At 34.5% G+C, this 21,362-nt stretch overlaps 1 protein-coding gene across 1 annotated transcript; it reads right to left on the bottom strand.

Annotated features, from left to right (window-relative positions):
* Positions 1–268: 268 nt before the first annotated feature.
* LOC25486986 (succinate-semialdehyde dehydrogenase, mitochondrial) lies at positions 269–11,420 on the bottom strand. Its single transcript, XM_024776746.2, has 20 exons — positions 11,214–11,420; positions 9,703–9,816; positions 9,373–9,472; positions 8,566–8,614; positions 7,805–7,892; positions 7,586–7,696; positions 6,837–6,899; positions 6,615–6,725; positions 5,912–5,977; positions 5,752–5,829; positions 5,496–5,573; positions 4,311–4,377; positions 3,540–3,625; positions 3,245–3,277; positions 3,103–3,135; positions 2,460–2,560; positions 1,239–1,324; positions 972–1,078; positions 810–887; positions 269–693 (listed from the first exon to the last, which is right to left on the bottom strand). Exons 1-20 carry the CDS (start codon positions 11,337–11,339, stop codon positions 655–657), a joined length of 1,614 nt encoding a protein of 537 aa, XP_024632514.1. The 5' UTR covers positions 11,340–11,420; the 3' UTR covers positions 269–654.
* Between the last annotated feature and the right edge of the window lie 9,942 nt (positions 11,421–21,362).

The raw sequence follows: 21,362 nt of genomic DNA on the forward strand, positions 1-21,362 counted from the left end.
CAGTATTAATTACATTTCTTAATATGTGTGAAATGCCCAAAACGTCATACAATTTGGGACGGAGGGAGTAATTTTTAGGAAAATACTAACAAGTACCCTTGTTAAGAAGTTTAAAAGAGAAATTTTATCTTGGAAATGGTGTATTCAATATATAACTTATTCTACTTAAAAATAGCAAGACCCTAATTTTTAAGGTTCAATGTTGTAGCACAATAACTTTACCATAGTATTTTCATTGTCAAATAAGTCATTCATTGATTTTGATGGATGTTTTCAATCAAGGGACTATTTTTATTGGGTGGAATCTCCTGATAGAAGTTTTGTCTTGGAAATATAAAATATTATTTTTGATCAAGTAATGATTACACAACTCTTTCATAAAAACTTACTTATTTTGAATGCTTAACCAAATACCCTTGGGGCACTAGTCAGCATTCTCCATTTTTATTTTACAAAATTGAGAAACTAAAATGCTACTTTACTCAATTTATTTAGGTGTCCCCTGCAATGATGCAAGTCTCCCTTGGTCCTGCATGCATCTGCTGCAATTGATAAACAGAAGGTAACCCCTCGCACTTCCAACCATCCAAACACATTTAATCAGCAGCTGAGTACTTTATAAACTTAGCATCACCTCATACATGAACTCATACTTCAATCTTTGTTCATGTTTCCCATACAGACATACTTAATCTGAAAAAGTGATGAGGATAGATTTTAATTATGTCAGAAATTGAAGAATTTACTTTTAAAAAAATCACAAATAATGGGGGAAACTAGAGCAATGAACACTTTAAATTTGTTCTTACCTCCAAATATTCATCCATCCCATATTTGGAACCTTCTCTTCCGAGGCCAGACTGTTTAACTCCACCAAATGGAGCCACCTACATCATCACACACAGATAATAAATCCACCGACAAAATATCCCATTTCTGCTTAATCTCATTTGATAAGGAATGAGATTCACCTCTGTTGAAATTACTCCTTCATTAACACCCACAAGTCCATATTCAAGAGCCTCAGCCACACGCCATGATCGTGGAATACTGTTTGTAAATACGTATGAACCCAAGCCTTCGTATTTACCAGTATTGTTCCATGGTTATAAATATGTGGAAAACATTAAACCAAGAAAGATCAGATATGCCAAAGTTGATAAGATTAGGGAAGAAAAATAACTTGTCTTCCTGGCTACACAAAGAACCAAATTAGCAAATAGAGCTGCAAGAACTACCTGCATTAGTATCGTTAGCAATTCTGATAGCATCCTCTTCAGTTTTGAATCTCAAAAGGGGTGCGACAGGTCCAAATGCTTCCTGTCTAGAGTATCACAAATATGTGAATCAACAGAAACAGTCCGCAAAAAATTAGCAATAAGGTTCCAGCTGATTAATTCAATGCAATGAGAAAAAAAAAATGTCAATATTTCAGTAATGTATAATACAGGCATTGTACATCTACATCACACCACTGCAAAGCTGAATTGATTTAAAAGCGTAAGTTTGCATAAGAGCGTTGCACAGTTCTACTTCTACCTAACTCAATTGTTGTTTGTACTTTGTAGAGGCTAACCTTGTGCATATACACAAAAAAAATATCTATGTCCCAGTTACAACAAGTTTATCATCATAAAACACAGTAAAAGTGACATTTTTATCAATTACCACAGTCAAAGAAACCACAATTCATAAATCAATTGTTTTTAATGGTTAATGTTTTTATAGTAAGTATTATGTTGGGGGCAAGGGTCCAATCCTCTTTATTGCACTCCTTAACTCCTTCAATCCAACCACCAAGTCAAAATGAGGAATACAAGAATTATAGTAATGAATATGCTGTTAATATTTCTCAAGTGTCTAGTTTGGAACAACTGATATTGACACGTATTCGTTTCATCCTACAGCCATTTTACAGTATCTCCATCTCCGTGTCTCTCTTTCATTCTGTTACAGAACCTTCTATCTCTTTCTAATTTTTCAACAGTATCTACCATTACCAGTACACTATTCTAATAATCTGATTGAGAATGGCCTTAACTGTAATGTTATGACCAACTTTTCCATTTAGTACAATTAAATCAAGAAAACACAGGAAACAATGTTCGTAAGTTTGTGCATATCTATTATTAACCTGTAATTCTTCAATACCAATCATGTTAATATTATTGCTGACTATCTAAGAAGGATTTATTTTTATTTTTTTACGGTAGACTATCTAAGAAGTTGCAGGTTTAAATTCACTAATATAATGCAAGGGGCTCAAAATATCAAATGTGTAGCAAAAGCTTCCATATTAGAAGTCCGGATATTACCCAAGCTGTTAGGTATGGACGTTATGTCAACATCAGTTAGTCTAGAAATTAAATAAAATATCATGTGAAAGTTGCTGGTCAAAACTGAAAAGCATAACGTAAGATACAAGCCAGAAATACTAGATAACATCTTAAAAGCTTTACCTTGATATATCCATCTCGTTGTCGACATCAGTGATGACTGTTGGTTCATAAAAAGTTGACCCAAGGCTATGTCTTTTACCCCCAAGAATAACTTTTGCCCCCTTCAAATAAAAGCAATTGAATCATCAGAACTATTACCTTTTTTATTTGATTTGCTTATCCATCTTTCTATAGTCTCTAAAGAGAAAATTAATGGTATACCGTATATGTACATTTGAGCAAACAAAAAACCAGTTTAATTAAATTTATATTTTTCTGCTCAAGTATACATTCCAGGTATAGAAGAACAAAGAAAGATTGGGGAGAAATCATTAAAAACACATTGGCAATGTAACCAACCTTGCCTGGTGCGATAACTAAGGTGTTGTTCAAGTATAACTAGAGTAGAAAAAAATCATCACAAAAACGCTGACGAAACCTAGAATTTCCCTTTTGCAGGGATTAAACATTTTGTATGGATACATAAGTGCACTACTAATAAACAATAGTGATCTAGAAGGGGATCTCAGATTGATGGTGTAAATTTAAATTTGTATATTCAACTCTTAGCTTCGTCGTATAGACTTTGAGAGATCAAGATGCCATATAAGTCTGGGAGGATGAAATGGAGAATCAGACTGGTAGAATAGAAAAGATGGCAAACCTTTGATGTAGCATCATGAATCAAGGATTCCACCTGTAAGGAAAATCATAAGCAAACCAAGAGGCATTGAAGTATCCATGAGTTGGAGGAAAATCCCTGTAACGGTGCATATAGAAAATCAAATACTAACAGAAACACGAACCTTTTTTACAGCAGCTTCATTGATCAGAGGGCCCTGTTTAGAGATTAATATAAAATAGGGTTACGTGATGGTCTCATAAAGCTTTAGCTCGCACATATTTCTATCAAATTTGAGAGATAACTCTAAAAAAAAATAGGGACAATAAAAAAAGATTTCTACAGGAGTATAAGAAAGGAATTATCATATATTAATTTGTGAAAATCACCCACTGAGTGAGAAAAATGGAGATGCAATTTGGAAATTTTCATTGTTGGCATAAAGGAAATATGGATTATTAATTTAAAAAGATACCTACCTGAGATACACCTTCACTAAAACCATCTCCAACTTTCATACTCTGAACAGCATCAAGCAATGCATTGGCAAATTTGTCATATATACCTTCACAGGAATTGGTCAAATAAAAAAATGCAAATGTTTTAAAGACTGAAACAAATAATGTGTCTAAATGGACTATGAATTAGTGTGAGATAGAAGGATCCAAATAATCAAGAGGTCTACACTAGCAGTACTAATAAAGAAAATCTCTTATAAGAATGTTGGTTCAATTTCCCTTTAATCTTTTCTTCTGCTCTCTTGTTTGCATTTTAAAAATAATTCTTTCAAAATAATTCTGAATTCCATGTCATAATTAAGTGACAATTAATAAGCAAACACTTGCTGAAATCCCAACCATTAAAATTGGGGTAATACGGGGCTACAAAATACTAAGTTATCCGAGAATCCTGAAAATATTTCGTAATGTTAATTATAAGGCACATTATACGAACCAGATAGTATGTGTTGCAACACATTCCCACATCTTACACCAATTAGGAGAAGGAACTTAGAGCAAAAAGTTTAGAAAATAACAGTTGATACTTAAATAATCTACATATAGTATATTATGTAAATATAAGAACAACCTATTCTCTCTTATTCAACAATCACAGTTTCAAATCTCCGATAAGTATTAATAAATTGGGGAATCATCGACACAATACAGTCAAACAGAGTTAAGGGGTGGCAAATCAGAAAAATGCATTACAATAGTAAAATTGATAGTTTGATATTGTTTTCAACTAACCTTCTTGCACAAGAATTCTATTTGCACAAACACATGTTTGTCCGCTATTACGGAACTTTGCTGCAAGCTGCACACACAGGAATTCATCATTACTAGTTGACCAAAGCAGAAGGCCTGAGAGAATCCTAAATTCACAACATGCACCTCAACTTTCAATTTTACCAAAAAACCATATTCAATTTTTATCACATTATTCATCATAGGGAGTTGTTAGCATCCCATGCTGAATTGTCCCAACCACATATCTACACATTCATTCCCCTATATTGAAATTCAAAACATTTGACTAATAAAACAACTAATCATCGATCATGATTACTTTTCAAGAGAAAAGATCTACAAATTGGAAAGAAAAGAAAATTAACAACAAAAGGTAGTTCAATTATAACTTCAACTCAGCAAGATAGATAAGAATTTGAAGCTAAGATAATAATCATATACTTAAACTTCAGCAGTTTACAATTATATCGAGCCAAATCTAACTGAAGATGATACATAATGTCTAAAAGAACACAACACAAATTTGACTAGTTAAAAGGTATGTATTTAAGAATTGGGCTGATTGACACTGTTATTCTAGGAAGTAGAAATCAAAGATAAAATTAAAAATATACAAATATGCCCAGAACATTCACTGTTATTCTAGGTATGTACTTATAGTGGCTTAATATATTTAGCTACTTTTACCCCTCTGACAAAACCAGCACCTGCGATTAAATTTGAAACTAGCCCGTGCAGAACCAGAACATTCACTTCAAAATTTGTAACTTCCTAGCCCAGCAAACAAGCTAACACCGATATCGATTGTTTAATGTTAACACTCACATTGATACCAACACATAGACACAAACTTCCATTTCTGGTAGGTTTGCTACAGGAACTGCTAGGGGTTTGTAACTTTGCAATTTACTCGTCCTTGCAGAAGAAAAACATGAAGTAGACATCTCATTTACAGAAAAAAGATTTACATTCTACCCTCGTCCACTTTCCAGCATTGGATTAATCAGATGCATTTCTATGATTTTCATATAATTATTGAGGCAAAAAAGTGAGAATACGAGAATTATCCACAACTGAGTTATCATAAAAAATTCGGGTCACTACAATACACACACCAATGTATAATAACAGCTTACAGAAACACATCATTACAGTCAACATGTGTCGTCATTCTTTGTAACTTACTGTTCCTTTCACTGCAACATCCAGGTCAGCATCATCAAAAACTATGCATGGAGCATTGCCACCAAGTTCTAGAGATACCTAGAATTTTAAAAAACACATATATAAGGGATAAAAATCCATATGAATATAATGATTTTTAGATCTGCATTGAGAAAAACTCAACCTAGGAAATATATGGTGACTATTAAAGTCTACAAAATAAATAATGAGGAAACAAACACTAAATTTGGTTACAATTAAGAACATCTAATCATACTTTTTTAACCGTCTCAGCAGAACCTGCCATCAATTTCTTTCCAACAGCCGTTGAGCCAGTGAATGTAATCTTTCTTACCTATAGAAAATGATAATTTCTTTCTTAGATGTTCAGTTACAGTTAAAGGGTAATTGCTTCTTAATTCAATTGGTGATAGAACCTGTGGACTTGCGATTAAAGCGTCTCCAATATCAGGAGCATTTCCCATAACCACATTCACAACACCCTGCATCATCAAATAATAAACTTCAGGCTCAAAATTTCAGTAAGATTTATGCAATATAGTGGAAGAAAGTAGAAACTTATCCTAAGAATCCAACTTAGTATTTCTCTTCTACAGATCCACTTCAGATTTATGTTATGTATGCTCCATGAACGTTAAACACATTTTACAATAATAAACTACAAAGACCTGTGTATTTGAAATGGGACGACAATGTTACAGTATACTACTGTATGAAAGTTAGTAAAAGATACAATCAAGGAAACTGCAATAAAAGCACATAACTAATGTAGTTATGACATGAAGACATAGAACACTAGAATTTTTATATAATCCTCACAAGCTTCAGATGTACATTTTTAAGCTTGCATGGATATTTTCAATTAATGTAATCGCTAAATTACCAATCACCATAACAGAAAATTATTATGTAGCGCTGGCACTACTGATTGAAGGCAAGTCTCGTGTCTGACACGAAACTGACACATGGTCACATTCAATCACTTCCGTATTCTTAAATTATTACCGAAAGCTACGTGTAGTGTCGTGTCTGTGTTTGTATCGATACTTCATAGGTACCAATAAGCCAAAAATGCAATGACTACTTGTTACAGTCATAAAAGTGGGTTTAAGAAACTACCGCAGGTATTCCAGCTTGAATAGAGAGTTCTGCTGCAGCTAAAGCAGTCAGAGGCGTAAGTTCAGAGGGCTTTATGACCACTGTACATCCACATGCCAGGGCTGGACCAACCTAATGTAAGAAAAGACAAATTTTGAAATGATTGTTATTCACTTACTCCTGAAACAATATCAAGTGAAAATGGGTATAATTTGGATAGCGAAGACCTGAATCTAAACACACCTTTCGGGTAATCATAGCAAGGGGAAAGTTCCAAGGTGTAATTGCACCTACAACTCCTACAGGCTACAAAAACCGAGAGGTAAAAAAGAGTTGTATAGTCAAATGTCAGGATTTATGAAACAGAAATTGATTATTAAATATTAGAAAATAATTCATCTAGAACATACATTATAAAAGGCAATTGAAAGCATCCTTTCTTACAGCATTCACAGACTATATTATTGGAAGTCAGGACAAGTTACTCAAGACACACAAATATATAGCTACAGTTCGCTATAACCTAATCCCATTTTCTTTTAACAAAACAAGAATATACTTTACATTTGCTGAAAAAATGCCTCCTTGGACTCTACTTGACACATGACCTCAAAATAGAACACTTAGCACTACTCAGACAGTGCCATGTTTTGGCTACAATTATTAGCTATGTTTCAACAACAAATCTTACACCCATGGTATCCATGATTTCCATTGAATTACTAGTAAGTGAGCCTACATTCAAAATGCCAAAGCAAATCTTACACACATGAACTAACCTTTTTAATCACACATTCGCGACAGTGTGGAATCCCTAACAATGTAACACTAAAGCTTTGACATGATTTGTAACACTAAATACCATGCACCATTTACATCCCATAAAAAAAATATAATGGAAAGAATTGATGAACCATAACTATAAAGTTTCTCCACGAAATTGCTTCATATGAAATATGAAATTAAGACGCCAAATAAACCTTGAAACTTACCTGCTTTAAAACAAATAACCTCCGATCAGATAGAGGTGCAGGAATTATATCCCCATATATACGTTTTGCCTCCTCTGATGCAAACTCAATAAAGGCAGCACCATAACTTATCTGCAAACAGTAACTTAATAACATAAATCCAACTTGAGAAAGAACAAACAAAGAAAAGGAACAATAACTGGAAAAGTACAAAATAACATAAATTCAACCGTCTTGTACCTCACCCAGAGACTCTTTAAGAGGCTTTCCTTGCTCCAATGTTATAAGTTGTGCTAACTCTTCTTTGTGTGCCGTTAGCAAATCAAACCTTGAAATAAATTAAGAGAAAATTAGTCTTTTACCGTTAGAAGCTGCTTTTCTTAATGCTTGATAATACAAAGTCACACAAGTTGCCGCAAATCCTATATTTTGTGAACATGGCAAACATGCAAAGGTGGACTAAGATTATATTAGAGAAGCCTTAGCTCCTCTTTTTCACATTTCTACTTCTCCTTAAGTGGTTGATATCTTAACTAAGCCTATGATTAGAAAGCAGCATTAGTTTCTTGTCGACAACTAACTGCTGGTTAACCAACTAGAATCAATTTGAGGACTGATGCTAATGTAATAATCCAGCATGCGGATATGTTTAAGACTTTCATATTTATCACGTGTCTTTTAGGCTATCATAACTATTATTTCATTATATGTTACAACTGTATTATTTTATATAGACCTAATCTTTGGAATTTATTTCCTATCCTGTGAATATGCAGTAAATATCTGTTACATTTATGGAAGAAAAAAAAAATCTTGTAAAGATGCTGAATGACTATTTAATGGGGATGACCCCAGTCTTTTCCAAACAGAATCCCTAATTATTTTATATGTTTTTGTTATTTTCTGACACACAAAGGCTTAGATAAAATACACGACAGCAGCTAAGTCAAATATTTCCATCGAAGCAGGTTGTTCATGAAATGAGTAGACAACAATCATACCATTTCCTCAAAAGTTTACTCCGCTCAGAAGCAGTGATTTTGCTCCATGCTACACAAAGACGAAATCTTAGTTATTATAGTATTGTGAATAATCAAATGATACCAACAGCAGAATTTTTTAGTTATTCATCATTTGTTCTAGTAAAATCGATGCATATGTATGAACGTAATTCTAGAACCAATGGAACATCAATCCATCAACAAAAACGAATCGGGAAAGGGTACAACTGACATGCTAAAACCAATTAAATTAGGGCAATACTTTCCAATGAGTGTAAAATTGATTGAAATGTGTATAACTTCTCAGTTTATGCTGGTCACTCTAACAAACAATAATACAAAAAAGAGGTGAACTGCGTCTAATATGTATAACTTCTCCGTTTATTCACTTACAAAGTTGTAAATCTTTTAAGGCATAGTGTGTCTAATATTTAACCTAATTTGAATTAGCCAAAGCTAATGCTTTGTCTTACAGAAAGAGATGTTATTCCTGATAGGTCTGCAAGCTCATAAGAAAAGAAAACAAAAGAATGAACTGAGATTATCCAATTCTTACACTGAACTTTCTATTGCGCAACACAACAATCTCAGACACATAACCAAATTCCCTCCAGATGTTATGAATAAATAAATTGAAAAAGAAAAAAAATCAGTACCTACCTAAGCTATTTGATAAATATATACGAAGTATCTTACGCAAAAACATATACAATAAATCATCTATGATAGTATATCTTAACCCTCTCCTATTTCTGCTTCTAGTCTGAAATACATGATATTATAGCATGAAAATGTGAAGTTTCTTACATCTATATGCATCAAAAGCAGAGGAAATTGCATCATTTGTTTCCCTTCCACCCATGCATGCTACATCTGCTATAGATTCACCAGTTGCAGGATTATAAACCTACAATAGCATTGCATATACAAGATTATTATGTCTTACAGACAGTGCTACCATGGAACTTATAGCGATAAAATAAGAGAAGAATAAGCAGCAGCAAACAGACTATGACCAACATTACTAATTGAAAGCAAATCAGCACAGCCACCCCCCACACCTTTAAACTTTGCAAAAAAAAAAAATTGAAGAAGAAATGGAGTCAAAAATAACAGCAGCTATGGGCTATGGCATACCTTTATGGTTTTTCCATCATAAGCATCCCTCCATTTCCCTCCAATGAGGCCTTGAGTTCTCAACAGCCCAGAATTGTTAAGCTGGGAGGCAATACTATGTGCATCCGTGCTCATCTGTCATTCAAAAAAGACCCTAAACTCATTCAGAAATAACAAGAACATCCCAGAATAATAGTTATAATGATGATGAGTAGACACTCATTTTGTTTTATAAAGGTATAACAGTTGTGTCCCAACGTTTTAGTTGCATAGCAATCCTTATTCTTGTAGAAACAAGTGCAACCAACATGGCAACCCTTGGCATTGCAGAAAGTTATGATCAAATGAAACCGATGTGTTTCACAATTACAGACTCAATATGGTTGCAGAAACCACAAAAGGTTTGATAATGCTTGCAGCCATTATTGAGTTGTTCATTTTAAAACTGAAAAGTTGTTTCTTTAGTCATTTTTTGGTCTTAACCCTTTGGTTCCCAGGAGTAGGGCCCTAATCATCCGAAATTCGGTCAGGAGGTACGTAAAGATTGGTCAAGGATTGTAACAACAAGGATTCGACGTCTTTTCTCCAAAAAGTTCGTCTTAACTGGAACTCATTAACCACTTGAGTCCTATGAAGCACTAACATAGACACGGACACCGGATACGGCACTGATGCTGACACGCTGACGCCGGTAATAGTTTGAGAAAATGAATTAATTAAATGTAATCACATGTGTCGGAGCTACAAAGCTTGAGTCAAATTTATTTGGTCCTTCGATCATAAATATAACATATCAATTGAGTGAATTTCAAATTTTGACATCAAATTAGTTCAGTGAGTCACACTAATAATAATACCAAACACAAAAATCAGCAAGATCCAATTCAAACTTCTCACTCTTGAAACAAACAAAAGTTTTACATTTTGAATCACGATTCAGGAATACCATCAAACAAAAATAATTAAAAAAAATTACTGTTATATACATCTTTGGATTAGTGGTGAGTTTTTTCTTCTTCTTAATACAACTTTAAATTGTAGTTTTCGTCGAAATCACAATAACACATCATCAGTCGTGATTACGTCAAATTCACCGTCAATGCACATAAATGTACAACATGATTTTTTGTTTAAGAAATAAATGTACAATATGATTGTGATGTACCATGAAGCACATATATTTCTTGGATTAAACGTATCCTAGTGACGGATACATATCATGTCAGACACGACACCGACATCTATAATTACATTGAATTATGTCATTTTTCTCAGATCAGTATCAGTGTCAACGTGTCCGTGTCGTATCCGGTATTGGTGCCTGTGATTCATAAGTGATGACAGTTATATAGTAAAGTCGCATTTATCAATCTAATATAATAATAACAATCTGAAGAATTGCATATAAATGATATGATATTGACAGTGACATAAAAAGAAGAAAAAAAACATAAAAATTACGATGAGAGAAAGAAAACAGAAAATTCATTGAACACATGGGTAACTTCATTTCAGAGAGAGAGAGATCGTGCCTTGCGAGTGAGAGGAATTTGCATGAGAAAATTGGCAGAGAGAAGATGAGAAGAGCGATAGAGAAGAAGCGCCTTTGATGATCGGAGTGCGTTCCTCATGTTGCCACCAAACTTTATTGCTGCCATCACCACTGCAATCGTGTCGCTTCCAAATTATATCTGTTCTTGTTGTTTATAGAAAGGAATAATAATTAGTTAGTTTTTACACTTAAAAAAGAAAGAATGTAATGTATTCTTACATCATTCATGTTATCGTGTCATTCAAAAAATTATATTTTAACAAGGGATAATTGTTGTTGACACATTGCATAAGGCTAAGACACATAAGTAATTTACGTTTTTGCCCCTTCGGCAGTTAACTGTCGAAGAATTCAAAAACCGGCTGCAATTAACTGCCGAGGAAATTCTTGGTAGTTAACTGCCGAGGAAAACAATTATGCAGACAGTGGGTTCTGCATAATTCTAAAGAATTTCCAAACTATTTTTCGGCCAGTTTTTATCTGTAATTAAACCAGAACATTTCCAAAGGCAATATAAATCATACAACATTGAAACTCGGTCATAAACAAGAAAAATACAATATCTTTTACAATTGTCCATAATTAAATCAAACCGACATTTGGTTCAAATTACACAAACGTTTGAAATTCATCAAAACGTTACAAAGTGTTCATAATTAAACAATTCATTACACATCATTAAATTAAATCCCTACTTACATTCAACGCAATTGCATATGGAACGAACATACATATATAATATATTATCTTCCACCATATTCCGAAAACATAAATCCGACGTCGCTATCGTCGCGAATAAGCCAAGGCATATAGCTTGCCGTTTTTCATGTGTATTCGTCTCTATCTTCTCCTAGGCCTATGCATGGCATTTGACCAAACAAGTGACGTGTATATTGATTTTCACCAAGATGTTCAAAATAAGTGTTAAGTTGTGTCTTCAAATCATCAAGAGAGTTCGTCGGTGTTATCATAACCTTAACCGTCTTTTTAAACGCGGAGTACCTAACATGCCCTTCAATTTGTGCAACCTCAGACATGTCTCACTTACAAAAGCTTTAAGAAAAGAATCATAGATTAGAACAAAATTAAATGAAATGTAATGATGAATAAATCAAGTGCGTAAACATTAATAACGAATAAATAAGTATTGGACTAGTTTCACCACATAAAAGTCATATTATCATATATATATATATATATATATATATATATATATATATATATATATATATAAATTACATAATGTTAATTATATATTGGCCAAAAAAATTGGCGTTACAATTTCGACCCCAAAATATACGTCGGTGTAATTTCTACCAAAAAAAAAGGACTAACACAGACAAAAAATCACTCATTAAAGACCAAGTGATTGGAGAAGATCAAGTGACATAGAATCTTCCTCATCTTCCGCAATAACTTCAAATTGTTGCTTTGGTTTTTCCGGAGTGTCCAACAAAATAGGCACCGGTTTGTTTGACTCATTTTGTGGTTTCGGCGGTTTGTTTCCACTTTCAATAGCCATGAGCTTTCGGAACAACTCATGTTGATCCAAATACTCATCTTCCCAAGTCACCACATCTTCTTTCTTGTGATTGTGCCACTCCGTAGATGATGGAGGTAGTGGACAATCATTCTTCAAATAAATAAGCACGAAATGATTCGGAATTGCCCCAAGGCACAAGATGGGAGTTTTTGATTACCCGGCGGTGGTGGCCCTCTTAGTGGGAAAAAAGATTCCGAGTTTCCAACTTCAAGATTTGTCAACACGACCTTTTGTAATAATTAGAAACAATGTGTCCCATGTCCGGAAAAGTCAACCACTTATCAACAAGATGTGCACAACTTTTTGTATTTGCGGGAGGATGTAAGCCATTTAAAATGTAGTTATATCGATCTTCACCCGCAAATACTTCAACATAATCATCTCCATGATCTTTCAACTCTTGAATAAGATGTGTACGGATCATTAGATGAATTTTTTCGGTCAAGCCCATGAACTCGGCTATAGCCCGGAATCCACAATGTTCATCGCCAATAACATCCACCACTTTTTCAATAAATGGAAGCATGAAGCGTGGCATATAATCAATAGGCCTCATAACCGGGATAGCCTTAAGCTTTGGATACCGAGTAGGTGGTGGAAGTGGGTTAAGCGATGTTTTACCAAGACGAGCACCTTTTTTCCTTTTATATGACGATGTTGCTGGTGATGGTGACGATTGACTATCCGAATTTTAGGAATCAACAACCTCCCACGAAGAAGGGATCCGACTAGTGATGTAATTTTTCCTTTAGACCTCGCAATGTCGACTTTTTTCTTGGCTCCCTTGGTTGGTACTTTTCGTGGTGGTGGAGACATCATGGTGGTTTCAGGAAATGTCAACTGCCGCAAACCCTCTTTAACTTCAAGCTTCATTTGGAAAGGGAGTTTCTTGAGACGTTCTACAATAGCTGTAACGCTCTATTTTATTATTTATTTATTTTATCGAGTTTAGTGTCTTTTTGTATAATTTATTTGAATAATTGTGATGTGTTGTATGTTGGTAATTATTAGTAGTTATTATGAGCATTATTAGTGATAGATTATAATTAAAATAGATTAATGAGGCATAAGGGCAGAATTAGAATAAGAGAGATTAAGTGAGAAACAAACTCAGTTAGTGATTATAAATAGATGAGACCATTAGAGAATTAGGGTTACAATAAATTAGAAACTGCTTTTGGGAGAAAAATGGAGAAAGTGAGAAGTCAGAGAAGAGAAGAGGAGCAAATATGTACAGTCCGAATTCAACCTATCTAAGATAAGGGTGTGACTAGCTTTCTCTAATAATGGGCTGTATGATTCTAAAAAGGGGTTTAACATGTTGTTTTGTTAGTTTCGATGTTATAGAAATTAGGGTTAATTTGCAAAATTGATTGTTGAAATTATGATGTTAATGAAATTAGGTTTTGAATTTCAATTTGATTTTTAAAAGTGTAGGTAATCCAATGAATCATGGTGAAAATTGTTATTGAGGTTGTAGAATAATCATAGGTTAAGTTTCCTATCAAATTTGGGATTTAGGTAGATAAAATTTGGGTTTTTGGGTGAAAAAGTGTGTAGAAATCGTAACAGCATGGGAAAACTCGCTAGAAGTTCGCTATTGGCGAAATCCTCTGTAACAATTTCGCTAATAGCCAGAGTTTCGCCATTAGCGAAATTGCACAGTGACAGCATACCCTGATTCATGTTCTTGTATCTTTTTCACACGTTTCTGTTTTGAATTTGCTTTCGGTGTAAACATGAAAATTTTAGATAATTGTGTTAGCTTTCCAGTGGCTTTGATTTTACTTGAAAATGATTTTTGGTTTTTGAGTTATGATGAAAACACTCCAAGGAGGTCTTGGTGAAATTTTACGAAAATTCCGCATAACTATTTCTAAGCCAACCAAAAACTTATGGATCGTCTCCAAACTTCAAAACTTGTGTACTATGAGTTCATTTAAGGTGTTTAATAGTACTTAATCTATGTTGTGATGGATCTAACTTGGTTTGACATGAATATCTTTGTTGGATGAATTATTATATGAATGTATATGTTGATGAATATGATGTTATATGATGTTGAATTGTTATATGAATGTATATATTGATGAATATGATGTTATATGATGTTGTTCATGATTGATGAATTATTATATGAATGTATATGTTAATGAATATGATGTTATATAATGTATATGTTGATGAATATGATGTGGAATTATTATATGAATGTATATAATGATGAATATGATGGTATATGATGTTGAATTATTATAGGAATGTATATGTTGATGAATATGATGTTATATGATGTTGTTCATGATTGATGAATTATGAAGTCATAATGTGAAATCGTTGTTGTTGCATTGGTAGTGTCAATGCATAATCATTTTAAACGAAGAGGACTTGATGCTCTATTAATTCTAAGTGAAGAGGGCTTGATGCTCTGTTAATTTTAAACGAAGAGGGCTTGATGCTCTGTTAATTCTAAGTGAAGAGGGTTTGATGCTCTATTAATTTTAAACGAAGAGGGCTTGATGCTCTGTTAATTTTAAGCAAAGGGGGTTGTAGCCTGTCAAATCGAATTACGACATTAATGAAGAGAGCTTGATGCTCTAATGGTACCACATGCATATTATAGTTGTTAAGTTGTCGTTGTTTTTGCATCGTTGAGTTGTAGTTGTTGTTGCATCGTTGAGTTGTCGTTGTTGCATTGTTGGGTCGTTGTTGTTACATTGTTGAGCAAAATTAATTGATGATTTGTAGTTGGAATTATGTGAATTACTGTTGTTTTGTGTTGTTAAATTCTCTTACTTGACTCATTATTTATTAGTATTGTTGATGATAAATTGTTGTTTTATGTTGTTGAATTCTTTTATGGAATTATTTCTTATTATTATTGAATGTGAAATATCACCCCTTATGTTTGAATGTTACCTCTACGTGGGTAACGTGCAGATAACTAGGAGTAACCGCTTATGTGAGTTGATTCCTCGTGTCGTCTTAGGAGTCACTCTGATACGTAACGGGATGGGGACTTTAATGTTTATTTCCTTTGTTACGTATTTTTCTTTATGAACTTATTGTTGGATCAATTTTGTTGGATTTAATGACATTGTCTATGTTGAGGCCTTAGGGCCAATTTTGTTGAAAGAATAATTATTTTCCGCTGCGACGTTGTTGAAAATTATTGGAACCAGATGTTTTAAATAAAGAGTGGATTTTAACTCTATTTGTGTTAAATATTATTTTGAAGAACGAAATGTGACATCCTGTTTGGGATGAACTCTAATCTATTTTATATTATTTATATGTTGGGAAAACGAGGTGTTATAATAGCCTTCAACTCAACCTCGACAGAAAAACCAACTTTGTTATTTTCTTCGCCCATACGTAACATATGTCAATGGTGGTATATCTCATCCAATAAAATTGGCTTCTCTTCAAGGAGCTTAGTAGCAATTTCGCATGCACACGGTAGCCCGTAAGATGTCCTTTGAACACAACCACAAATGTCATTGTCCATGCACAATGTTTTCCTACAACGTGTCTCTTCCAAAGCAATGTTGTCCAAAGCATATCTAGACACATGACCACCTAACCCCGAGTACAAAGTGACATCTTTGAATCCATGTTCCAACACGCTAATGCTTTGACCAAAGGTTGTTTGTATCGCAGTGAACTGAAGCAACAACAAGTCATGTATTTTCTCCCAACAAGTACCCAAATCACCCACACTATTGTCCAAATATTTCTTCAATAAAGCATGAGCCGATTCGACCCTATTGGTGGTCCTGCAACCAAGATGCAAGACATGGTCTGTCCATGCCCTCACAATTTTGTCCTTCAATTCATTCAAGGTGGTCATGACATAATTTTTGAAAAGTGGGAAATCACTACATGAATCTTGGAACTCCACTAATTCATTTGCATATAACTCTTGAGTGGGCGATTCAACCATAGCTTTCCATGCCCTCATTATCTTCTTGACAACATCGCGATTACTCACCTCTTTCCCATCCTTTTTTCCCAAAGGATATTTACAATCTAAGACGCACCTTTGTTTAACATTTGCTTGCACATGAAAGTAACAATTCATTGCATAACTTTTGGGGAAAACATTTTCAACCGCTTTCATCAAAGACATATCCATGTCGGTCACAATCACCTTAGACATATTCATCTTTGACGTAAGATGTAACACCCCGTTATCCCAACAGCTAATTTTTAAATAAAAATAACCAAGTATAAATCAGAGTTCATTGCAAACGGAATGTCACACTACTTTTCAAAATTTCTCAAATAGAAAAGAATGCTATTTATTAAAATCAACTTTGATGGATAAATTAATACTTCGGAGCGGAATGTTTTTCAATCATTTAATAATAAATACCACCAATAAATTCTGGCGCAAAGGCCTCAACATGAAAAGTCATCAATAATTTGTTCAACGATAATAAAAGCTCCAAAAACATGTTCCAAAATTTATACATAAAGGAATGATAAACATAGCAACCATTTCCCATCCCGTTACGTATCAGAGCCCTAAGACACTTGAGTCACCACTCCTACTAATCTTCATTACCTGCAAGTTACCCATATGAAGGGCAACATTTCCAAGCAGAAGGGGTTAGATTCACAAACAATAATAATAGATATATATATAATCATCAACTGCATTTAACAACATAATTAAATAATATAATTAACAACGTATATTCAACATTAATATTCATACTTCTACAACTTTAATAACACTTACTAAATCAACCACCAACGACAACAACAACTCAATCGACAACTACGTCAACGACACATTCAACTACAACGACAATAACTCCAGCAACGACCACTACAACGGCATAATCAACAACAATGACAATAACTCCATCAACGATCACTACAACGGCATAATCAACAACAACGACGACAACAACGACAACATCTAAAGGCTTGTGGTACCATTTTCAACGGGTTGAATGACTAATCATTCCGGGGCATAAGCCCCCAACAATTTGAATGATGATCATTCCAGGGCATGAGCCCTCAACAGATTGAATGACAAGGCATTCCAGGGCATAAGCCCTCAACAGTTGAATGATTAACATTCCAGGGCATGAGCCCTCAACAGATTGAATGACAAAGCATTCCAGGGCATAAGCCCTCACTAATTTGAACGACAATATGTAATGAACTCGACTTTGTGTATATCAGCATACAACTCAACTACGACAACGACAACAACTGTGCATAATAACTATGACTTACTCCCCAACTTGGTCAACATCAACAACCTATGACTCCGTTACTTAGAACGACAACTTGCAACTTCTACAACTCGAACCTACACCTTGTGTATTCTAATGGAATGCAGTTAAGCATAAACCAGCAATCAGCAACAATCATATTCAATCAACAGCAACACAAACAGTATACAAACAGCGTGATATAACAATATCTTATGCAATTCAACAATGTCTAACATTTCCATATAATCCAAGTAATGCGTATACAATTATATCATATTAGAAATAACCTCAATTCATCATAATCAGCTTCACAGATCATCATTAATATCCTATACAACTTTCATTGCTATCCCAAAGTTCAAATCACAACATGGATTAAATACTCTTAAACACCTTAATTGAACTCATAGTACTTCTAGTTTTGAGCTTTGGAATTATCCCAATTATCCCATAAGTTTTGGATTAACTTAGAAATGGTTGAGCTGAATTTTCATAAGATTTCACGAAGACCTACTTGGAGTATTTCCATCATATCTCAAAAACTAAAAATCATTTTTAAGTCAAACCAAAGCCATTGCAAAGCTAACAAAATTATCTAAAACTTTCATGTTTACATCAAGACCCAGTTCAAAGCAGAAAAGGGTCAAAAATAGTGAAATATGAAGGATCTCGTTCATAAAAATCGTGTCGCGATTTTAGAAATCGCGGTGCGTTTTTGTGTCCAGAACCACTGAACATTCTGCCATCAAAATCGTGGCACGGCTGCAAAAATCGCAGTACGGTTTGACAGTATCAGGTCCAGAAATCTGCTTTTCAAAAAGTGCGATTTTCACCATTTCGCGCATAAAATTCCAACCGTTAATCGGATTTTGATGCCGTTTTCGCCTACACTCTCCTGACACTTGGCTCTATCATAATCTACAACTATTTCAAGTCTCAACCATCCCAAAAATCATTTTCCCAAACCTCACATAATCTCTTATTTGCAAAACGTTTATATTTCGACTTTTCAAACAAAACCTCCAATTTCCATCGACCCAAAACTGATTAGGGACTTAGTCCGTGATTAATCTACAGTCTAAACATCTTTTATCACCCTAATCCATCAGATTATCTACTTCTTCCAACGATTCAATTCTACACGCTAACCCTAATTCCCAAATCAAGAACAACCCTCATGTTAAATCAATTTCAGAATTTACATACACTACAATTATTGAAAGTTAGTCTCACCCTTACCTTGAATTGATGAACAAAGCTCTACAGAATCCGATTCTTCCCACTTGGCTCTTCTCTTAGCTTTCTCTTGGTTTTTCTCCCAAACTCTGTTTGTACGTGAAACTGTTTCAGACTTCTATTTTCTAATTCCTTAATAAATATAACCTCCCAATATTCCTTAACTCCTCTTAATTCTATTAATTCTAATTTAACCCCAAACTTCAAAATAATTCCTAATTCTCACTTATTCTATTAAATAATAAAAATAGCCATTTAATAAAATACACCACACCACAAAATCAACATAAATCATTTAAAAATCATATAAAAGACTTGAAATCAACTAAAAATAATTTAATAACAATTAGGGCGTTACAACTCTCCCCAACTTAAAGAATTTTCGTCCTCGAAAATGTACCTCAGATCAGACAATCGCCATCTGCTGTCTGAGTACCAGATAAAGCAAACACCCTTCCACTTGCCTGAGCCTTCTTAGGCTTCTTGCACTGCGAACTGAGATGACCTTCTTCGTCACAATTGAAGCAAACAATATCACCACGCTTGCATTCAGCTATCGTATGCCCTTTCTTCCCACATCGGAAGCACTTTTTCTCATCACCATTGCAAACATTACTCTTGTGGCCTTTCTCACCACACTTGTAGCAAACAATCTCAGCAGGAACATCTCTCCTCTTAGGTCTCCTCTCATCATTCAATCTTTGCTCCCCTTTGTCAACAGGAGCACTATAGGGCTTCGGACGACCTTGCTGACCCTTGTTCCTCCGCTCATTCCTAACCTTATAGTGAGCTCTCGTATCCTCTTCGTAAATCCTACAGCTGCTTACCAATTCAGAAAATTGTCTGATCTTCTGATAGCCAATGGCCCGCTTAATATCAGCACGCAGACCATTCTCAAACTTAATGCACTTGGAGAACTCAGCAGTCTCGGCAGTGTAATGTGGATAAAATTTAGCAAGCTCCACAAACCTTGCAGCATACTCAGTTACTGACATATCTCCCAGCTTCAACTCCAGAAATTCAATTTCTTTCTTACCTCGGACATCCTCCGGAAAATACCTGTCCAGAAACTCTCTCCTGAACACAACCCAGGTTACAACAGCACCATCTTGCTCTAGGATGGGTAGAAGACTCACCCACCAGTCATCTGCTTCTTCAGCTAACATATGCGTGCCAAACCGCACCTTCTGTGCTTCGCTGCACTACATCACTCTGAAGATTCTCTCAACCTCCTTAAGCCACTTCTGAGCTCCATCAGGGTCATACCTCCCCTTGAATGTTGGTGGATGGTTTCTCAGGAAAGTTTACAACATTCTTACTCCATCGTTACCAGCACCAACTTGTGGATGTTGTCCTACAGCTTGAGCTACAACCTCAAGCGCAGCAGCAATAGCAGCATCATTTCTTCCAGCCATTTCAAAACTCTCCACCACAAAAAAAAAAAATCAGAACAACAAAAGACAGTTTTAAAGTCGACACACTACACTACGTGGCTCAACACGACTCTACTACTCGGCCGGACGGACCAACCTGCTCTGATACCAATTGTAACACCCCGTTATCCCAACAGCTAATTTTTAAATAAAAATAACCAAGTATAAATCATAGTTCATCGCAAACGGGAATGTCACACTACTTTTCAAAATTTCTCAAATAGAAAAGAATGCTATTTATTAAAATCAACTTTGATGGATAAATCAATACTTCAGAGCGGAATGTTTTTCAATCATTTAATAATAAATACCACCAATAAATTCTGGCGCAAAGGCCTCAACATAAAAAGTCATCAATAATTTCTTCAACGATAATAAAAGCTCCAACAACATGTTCCAAAATTGATACATAAAGGAATGATAAACATAGCAACAATTTCCCATCCCATTACGTATCAGAGCCCTAAGACATTTGAGCCATCACTCCTACTAATCTTCATTACCTGCAAGTTACCCATACGAAGGGCAACATTTCCAAGCAGAAGGGGCGAGATTCACAAACAATAATAATATATATATATAATCATCAACTGCATTTAACAACTTAATTAAATAATATAATTAACAACGTATATTCAACATTAATATTCATACTTCTTCAACTTTAATAACAGTTACTAAATCAA

This window comes from Medicago truncatula, chromosome 2, assembly GCF_003473485.1.
Source record: "Medicago truncatula cultivar Jemalong A17 chromosome 2, MtrunA17r5.0-ANR, whole genome shotgun sequence".
Classification (NCBI taxonomy): domain Eukaryota; kingdom Viridiplantae; phylum Streptophyta; class Magnoliopsida; order Fabales; family Fabaceae; genus Medicago; species Medicago truncatula.

What these genes read in the sequence shown, in the direction of transcription:
- LOC25486986 (XM_024776746.2), bottom strand. Translation starts at nt 11,339, where the DNA reads ATGGCAGCAATAAAGTTTGGTGGCAACATGAGGAACGCACTCCGATCA. An exon ending in TTCAAGCTGGAATACCTGCG is followed by an intron (nt 5,978 to 6,614) that starts GTAGTTTCTTAA and finishes TTGATGATGCAG; the next exon opens with GGTGTTGTGAATGTGGTTAT. An exon ending in ATGTTGCAGTGAAAGGAACA is followed by an intron (nt 4,378 to 5,495) that starts GTAAGTTACAAA and finishes CTGTGTGTGCAG; the next exon opens with CTTGCAGCAAAGTTCCGTAA.